At 36.1% G+C, this 8,109-nt stretch overlaps 1 protein-coding gene across 1 annotated transcript; it reads left to right on the top strand.

The window, feature by feature from the left end:
- Window positions 1–285: 285 nt before the first annotated feature.
- LOC109017990 lies at window positions 286–5,661 on the top strand. The gene is made up of 8 exons (XM_019000175.2): window positions 286–859; window positions 1,046–1,195; window positions 1,416–1,568; window positions 1,986–2,048; window positions 2,927–3,013; window positions 3,145–3,369; window positions 3,524–4,041; window positions 5,053–5,661. Exons 1-8 carry the CDS (start codon window positions 286–288, stop codon window positions 5,659–5,661), a joined length of 2,379 nt encoding a protein of 792 aa, XP_018855720.2.
- The last annotated feature ends 2,448 nt before the right edge of the window (window positions 5,662–8,109 follow it).

The following is an 8,109-nucleotide window of genomic DNA, read 5'->3' as shown; positions in this document are numbered from 1 at the left end:
AGACAACTAAGCTTATTATCATTGATTCTCTCTCCCTCTCTCTCTCTCCCCACTTCTTTATCTTTTTCTTTTTATGATTCTCCGGATTGGCATGCATGCAGGAGTACGTATTTGTGTTTTTTTGTATACTGGCTAGCTTGAGCTTGAACACGAGGTACGTACCGTTCTTCTCCAAGATCGATACCGCCCATATATCCATTTTTTCTATAAATAAGGGTACCAATTATACCGTGCTCACCAGCTCTTATCTTTTTATCCATTTTTTCCAAGTTCCTTGCCAAAGCAATGGCAGGAGAAGGGGGTCAAATTAAAGAAGAAGGGCAGACAATTTGTACCACAGAGCTAATGACGAAGGAAAAGGAGGACATGATGAAGAAAGAGTTGTTCACAATGGCCATGAATGGCCAATGGGATCAAATTGTGGAGGCATATACGCGTGAAGCACGTGCTCACGTGATGAGGATCACCAAGGCAGGGGACACAGCTTTACACATAGCTATCTCTCAGGGGAATGAACAGAAAGTCAAAGACCTTGTACAACAAATTACAAATCCACAAGTACGAAGCAAAGTCAAAGAGGCTCTTGAAATTAAAAACGATAGAGGGAATACCCCACTCCATATTGCTGCATCAAAGGGGAATGTGAGCATGTGTAAATGCATTGCAAACGTTCATCAACAGTCCGTGGGTGTTCCTAATGGGGACGGGGAGACCCCTTTTTTCTTATCAGTGCTCCATGGTAAAAGAGAAGCCTTCTTCTGTCTACACGATATCTGTGGCGTCGAGAACGGCTATAAATATTCCAGGAGGAAAGACGGTGACACCATTCTTCATTGTGCCATCGCTAGAGACTACTTTGGTGAGAAGTACTTGTCTTAAACTAAAATAATTTTTTTCCTTTTTTTTTTTTCATTTTTGAGTGAAAATTCTATTTACGAGTTAGCGTGAATGACGCATTCTCCACCGATTTGAAAGCAGCAGCAAAATATTTAGTGTACATTTTATATGAGTTAAAACATGACGTTTGACTTTGCACTCTTCACAGATTTGGCATTTCAAATAACTCACTCGTATCAGAATCTGGTAAACTATAAGAATGAGCAAGGATTCACTCCTCTCCATGTACTAGCCAGCAAGCCTTCGGCTTTCAGAAGCGGCAGCCTACTTCGAGGATACAACAGAATAATTTATCACTGTAAATATCACTAAATCCTCATGAGTATTATAAGAACATGCAGTTCTCCACTCTTTCTTTCCATTGCTGTACGTTGTATGCTTTTATGTGCTTCCCTATAGTCATATCTCAGAATATAAGTTTTTCATTGTCTGAGGAAATATATATATATATATATATATATACACTTTGTTGTTTCGAAAAATACTTACCGTTTGATATATTTTTGGTATTTTGGAAGGCATATTTGTGGATAATCTCCAGGTGGAAACTTCATCTCATCACCAAACAAAGGGAACAAAAGGACCCGTTGACAAGAAGGATCTGGATGTTCCAGAGAACTACAGAACGTGCACAAACTTCTTCAAATTGTTTTGGGATATTATTAAAGCTGGTATACGAATGAACAGTTCTTATAATTATTAGTAACCTAATATTATGTGGACCTACAAATAGACATGACATGATAATATGATAGTACTGTCACGTAAGTTAATTTTCAAAATTAAAAAAAAAAAAAAATAGTTCATCGATTGATGCTTACTGACATGATGTGTTATTGTCACCCCAGTTTCATATCTTTTTGTAGTACTAATTAATTTAGTGGGTGTAGAAAATACCTTAATTGATACTTACATGTTCAAAAGTTAAGCATACCTGATTTTTCAAGCTACATTGGAGATATATTCTAGAGCTAAATGGTCAAAATATTGGCACACACAACCAGAGTACGTCCAGAGTTTTCCCTTGTTATGATTCATCATTTACCATCATGTACTAATGACCGAACTATTTCTTATTAAATTACCAGTCACATTCCAATTAAGATGGAATGGGGAGCAAACAGACGCAGAGAACCCGGAAGGACATCCAGGTGAGCAATACATCATGCTCTGTTGGTAAGTGTTTGAAAGCAAGGTCTATGAGGGAATTTTAAATTAAATTACGACCTATAAGATTTTAATAGTCAATTTTTGTTAGGGGTGTCAATATGTAACACATTCATGAATCCAATACGAAAACAACACGAAATTAGAAGATTTGGAATTGCTGTTAACAGGTTCAGGTCAAAACGGATTGACCCGTTAAGACAATATTTATAAACAGGTCGACTTGCTTAACACGAAATTAACTTGTTTTGACCCATTTAAAATTTATTTCAAAATTAAAATTTTATTATTAGGATTGTAATTTTAGACCTATGCTCATATTTGTTATTGTATGGTTTGTAATATTAGTTTTATTATATGTTAAAATTTGAAAAGCATTTATATATATTTTTTAAGATATTGTGGTTATTAATAAATATAGATTTTAACTTTTATATTAAATTATATTAATCAGATCAAATGAGTAGTTATGCCCGTTTTAGTACAACTCATTTACATGAAACAAACATATTTAAACGAGTTCTGTTATGTTAACATATTTATAATTAATTATTAAACGGGTCAAAACCGATAACACGACATGACCAATTATTTAAATGGGTTGAGTTAGGATTTTGAAGTTTGACACATTTATAACTTAATGGGTTGAATTAGGATTAACCTATATATATATATAGTCAAATGTTTATGACTTGACACGACCCAAAAACAAGATTTGCCACCACTAGTTTTTGTACGGATCACATTGTTGAACAAATGATAAGGCCATCCAAGCTGCCTGGTTTAAAATAATAGAATTATTGAAACTACTTGTATTTATCCAGTCCAATGAATTATGATTACTTGTATTTCGTGCGCGCAGGGCATCAATTAGTTCCAGCTAATTATAGAACCTGCTTTGAATTTGCCAAGCTTGCATCCCTGGGAATGCTGATCAGTCTTGGATTTGGTATGTCGGTAATTATGATACCATTAACCCAACCACTTAATTTTCAGAATAAAAGAGCACAAAATTAAGTTATACTTTCATTCATTGGTTCGATGTTATTTATAATCGTTGTTGTGTATTATGCTAATAAGGATTTAACACAATAAGAAAGATAGAGCAAAAGAAACAGAAGCACAAATGGGCCGTTCAAGTCTTGCATGCTCTTCTAACTCGTACTTCAGCATACGAATATCATGCTGGGGCGGAACCCAAGCAAGAAATTATATCCAAACAAGAGGGAGACACATTGCCTTACGCAGTTATGTCGGGTTGCGTCACCCTTCACAACGTCACAGAATTACCAACGACAAGTAACGGTAATTAGAAATTAGAAAATTTCACAATTTGATCCGATTATCAGTCAGTACTACGCACTGCACATAACATTGCCATGATCTACTTTAGCAATAATGAATGCCGCAAGCAGTTTAATCAAATCCCAAAACGTTGCATATATTTGTTAATTGTCAGAGAAGGAAAAAAGGGCTCCTGGAATGGAAGTGGAACCGACTGATATTGCAGGAAAAATTCTTGCACTTCTTCGGGATGCAGGCTCCACACACTACCTAGATCATGATCAGAAGAAGAATACGACGCACTCCGTAGATGGGAAGGAAAAAACACCAGATCAAACTACGAAGGAAAACCCAATTACAGAAATAGCAAAGAAGCTGGACACTCCCATATTGATTGCAGCTAAAAATGGCATCACTGAAATTGTTGATGAAATCCTCAAGTATTTTCCGGTCGCCATCGACGACTTGAATGTAGACAAGAAGAACATAGTGCTGTTGGCGGTGGAGAACCGGCAACCAAATGTATATCAACTCTTGCTAACAAGAAAAGATCTTCAGAAAGAGAGTGTGTTTGGGCAAGTGGATAACGAAGGGAATAGTGCCCAGCATCTTGCGGCAAGGCTTGGAGACTACAAGCCTTGGCGAATTCCTGGAGCAGCTTTGCAAATGCAATGGGAAAACAAGTGGCATGAGGTACGTTTGAACCCTAGTTAATATATTTCTATTTTTTCTTTTTCTAATTTTTTTTTTCTTTTTGTTTTTGTTACAATAAGAGTGGAGATTTTGAATGCAAATCTTTCATTTGGACAACCTGATCGTATGCCATGAAAAAAGGGATTTCACAACTAATGGAATTTCACAACAGATATGTGAAAAATACAAATTATATCCTTTCAAAACATCGCTCCATTTCGAATCATTTCCTAAATTATTAAGTCTAAAAGGGGACAGATTGCAAATTTTTAGTTCTTTGGAAAGATGAATTTCAAAATTGATATTTTTGAGGATGATCACCAAAATTGATAGTTTAAGGGGTGATTGTACATAAATATTATTGTCTTGTTGGTTTTAATTTGCTTTTATTATTCTGTTCTTCATCAAATGTTTGACCTACATTTTCTTTTTGAAAGGCCTAGGCTGGTTTGGAGGGAAATTTGACTAGTTGAGATAATATGTAAATAGTAATAAGATATGTGAGTTGAGATGAGTTAAAAATAATTTAAGTTAAAATGTTTTATGAGATTTTAGCAAATGAGAGAAAAAAAAAGTTGAAAAAAAATATTATAAAGTTAAAAATTTGTTAGAATATAATTTTTTAATATTATTTTTATTTTGAGATTTTAAAAAGTTGAGTTATGTTTTATGTTTTGTTTGGAACTTTAGAAAAATTATAATAATTAGGTAATGATTATATGTTTCCTATAAAAAAAAAAAACAAAACAAAAAAAAAAACAAGAGAGAGAGTAATGATTATCTGAAAAAGTTGCAAACTTTGAAATTAAAAAATGTTTGTATTTATAGTATTTAAAATCAAATGAGATAAGATGGGAAGAGATGAAAACATCTCTCTATCCAAACTTCCAATGGCTTAGATTTGCGATTAAATAGATTATATATGTACTGGGTCCGAATCTCATGTTCTCTACTTAAAAGGGGAAAAAGAATATGAGATACCTAATACTTCATCTGGATGGCCTCATGCAGTATGTCAAGAATTCTATGCCCCTCAACTTCTTCCCTCGCCATAACAATCAGGGCGAGACCCCAAGGGATTTATTCACCAAAACCCACAAGGACCTTGTCAAAAATGGAAGTGAGTGGCTAACCAACACATCTCAATCCTGCTCTGTCGTCGCTGCACTTATTGCCACCGTGGCCTTCGCCAGCGCCAACACTATACCTGGAGGCTTCAACGAGGATACTGGCATTCCAGTGCTCCAAAACAAGCCTGGATTTGACCTATTCGCCATCTCATCACTTGTTGCGCTCTGCTTCTCGCTCACAGCCTTGGTCATGTTCCTCGCCATCTTAACATCACGATACGAAGAAACAGATTTTGGCAAGCACTTGCCGAGGAAACTCTTGCTAGGGTTAACATCTTTGTTCGTGTCCATAGCAGCAATGCTGCTTTCATTCTGTGGGGGCCACTTCTTTGTGCTAAAGGAGGAACTGAAATTTGCAGCATTTCCAGTTTATGCAGTGACATGCTTGCCGGTAACGTTTTTTGCTGCGGCACAATTTCCGCTATATTTTGATCTTTTGCGTGCTACCTTTTCGAAGGTGCCACAACGAAGCTCCAAGATCGTTCACTGACCTTTTTGTTCCATTTTTTCTTCTGTCTTCAATTATTGTTGGCCAGGTTTTATTATCTACGAAGAACGAGTTTTTTTTATATGTAAATGTGGTTGTACACTCTTTGTGCCTATATATATATATATATATATATATGGTTTTTATACAATTTTTGTAAGGAATAACATCTTGTTTATATGAGTTATTTAGAAATCAAACCCTCCATTTATTTTACCATCCATTCATGACCTTAACGGAAAACACGTAGCACAATCACAAGGTGTCATGTATCAATCGGGATTTTTTAAAATTAAAAATCAAAATTCTTAAAAGGAAATAGACAAGAGATTTTTTTAATAAAACAATTTTTAAATAAAAATTAAAAATATAAAGCAAAAGGTACTTTAAAGTTGGGGCCACCTAATGGAAGCTGACATAGCTCCTCGCCTGGCACCTCCACCAGCTGTGGCAACCATTTGGAGACTCTCCGCCGGGTGCCACCCAGGCCAACACGTGATAGGATATTGTTGTTTCGGGGAATATATAATAGGCAGAGTAAAGGTTGAGTTGATAAGCTATGGTGGTAAGAAAATGGATCTCTTTTTATGTCAAGATCACCTTAACTCATCTCAAACTAATTATTGATGGGATTTATAATTTTTTCAACTTCTTAAAAAAAATTATACCCATATCAACTTACTTCATAGAATAATAAACTTATTAATATAGACACCAAAGTTCTGGTGTAGCATCTCGTATTTTAGTGTATTTTTTAATTGAAAGATTATTTGTTATTAATTTAAAATTTATTCTCTTGTTTTAAAATTGTTGGATTTTTAGTTGTGTTATTTTTATAATTTTTAGTTTACGAAAATTATTTTTGAAGTGCTTTCTCTAAATTAATTATTTTTATGCGTTTAAATTTCTTCTCAATTTTAATTAATTTGTTGTTGGGTTTAATTTTTTATTTTCATTTTAATCATTACGTTGGAATTATTTTTATTTTACTTGCTGTTTTAAAATCGTTTCCGTTGGATCATTTTTTGTGACCCAATATATGAGGATTGGACCTCATTTCTTTCCCTACATTTTCTCTTTCCTCTTTTCTTTTTCTTATTTTCCTTTCTTTCTTTTTCTTTTTCTCCCCTGCTTCCCGCGCGCCGCAACCCCCCTCCCTCTCTCTCTCCGTCAGATCCTCCTTCTCTCCCCAGCGCCGCCTTGAGCCAACGGTGGCCGACACCGCCCGGCTCCCCAGCTTCCCCAGCCGCCGATGATGCCACCCCTCCATTTCCAGCCACAGCCGTGCCGCCGTTAGCCACCATGAGCCCATTGAAGCCACAGCATTCCTTGCGCCACCGTCGCGCCATCTCTGGCCACCATCTCTTCACCACATCATCATCGACCTCCTAGCAACCCAATGGACCAAACCCCACCTCCGATCTGTCACCGGTGAAGCCACACCATCAATATTTTCGTTTTGGATATTTTAGCCTTCGACCGCCCTCAGCGCTGCCACCCACGGCCAACCACCACCATCACTAGCTTCACCGACATCTCTAAACCCTACCCTATCAATCACGGGTCTTTGTTTACACCCGTTCAAAAGTAAGTTTTTGAGACCCACGGCCACAGTGCATTTGGTACTGTTTTGTTACTGCGTTGCCGCTTCTAGCACCTCCGTGATCTTTCAAAATTTATATTATAGCATTGTAAGTATTTTTCCCAAAGACCTTCTAAAATTTAAATGTATTTCTGCGCTAATTCATATTTACTGTGAATTTGTTGGTTGTGCCGAACCGAGTCCAAGGAGTAAAGGGGGTCGGTTGGATTATTGGTTGAGAAAATATTTAGAGGGGAATTTAATTTTTCTTTGTCGAGTGCAGTTTAATTTTTGGAGGTATTAGTTTATATTTTTTGTTATGGAGTTGTGAATGGGAAGAAGTGTGCTTTGTTTAGTGTTGTTGGTTAAATTGTTGGTAATTGTTTGGGACTGCGAATTGTTGGAATAAGTGTGAGTTATTGGAATTTGAATTGGCATTGGTCTTGACGCTTGTATTGGACAATACTGAGTTTGGTATAGAATATTTTGGGTCGAAGTGAGGGCTGTCCGGATTGTTATTTGGCTGTTTGAGTTGGATTAAACTTGCTGAATTATGGTCTAGAGTTTGGGTCTTGAGTTGTTTAAGACCAATTTTGTATTGTTGGATTTTAATATTTAGTTTATATTATTTTTATGAATAGATGACGAGACGGATAGAGATTGTATTCAAGTCATAGATAATGCGGTGCAGGAGTCAGGTAAGCGGGGTTCCTATACTAGGCCTTACACGAATTATTGAGACTGAGGTTGATTTTCTGAAAACTTTGCATATTTTTGTGGTGAAATGAGAACTTGGGAAAAACAAAACCAACCTCGGTCGTTTATTTGCATACTCATGAAATCTGTACGAAAAAGAGAAAAATATGTTC

Source organism: Juglans regia, chromosome 11, assembly GCF_001411555.2.
Source record: "Juglans regia cultivar Chandler chromosome 11, Walnut 2.0, whole genome shotgun sequence".
Taxonomy (NCBI): Eukaryota; Viridiplantae; Streptophyta; class Magnoliopsida; order Fagales; family Juglandaceae; genus Juglans; species Juglans regia.
Note: the sequence above shows the minus strand (reverse complement) of the source record. Positions and strands in the feature narration are given on the sequence as shown.

What these genes read in the sequence shown, in the direction of transcription:
- LOC109017990 (XM_019000175.2), top strand. Translation starts at nt 286, where the DNA reads ATGGCAGGAGAAGGGGGTCAAATTAAAGAAGAAGGGCAGACAATTTGT. An exon ending in GAACCCGGAAGGACATCCAG is followed by an intron (nt 2,049 to 2,926) that starts GTGAGCAATACA and finishes TCGTGCGCGCAG; the next exon opens with GGCATCAATTAGTTCCAGCT. An exon ending in GGGAAAACAAGTGGCATGAG is followed by an intron (nt 4,042 to 5,052) that starts GTACGTTTGAAC and finishes GGCCTCATGCAG; the next exon opens with TATGTCAAGAATTCTATGCC.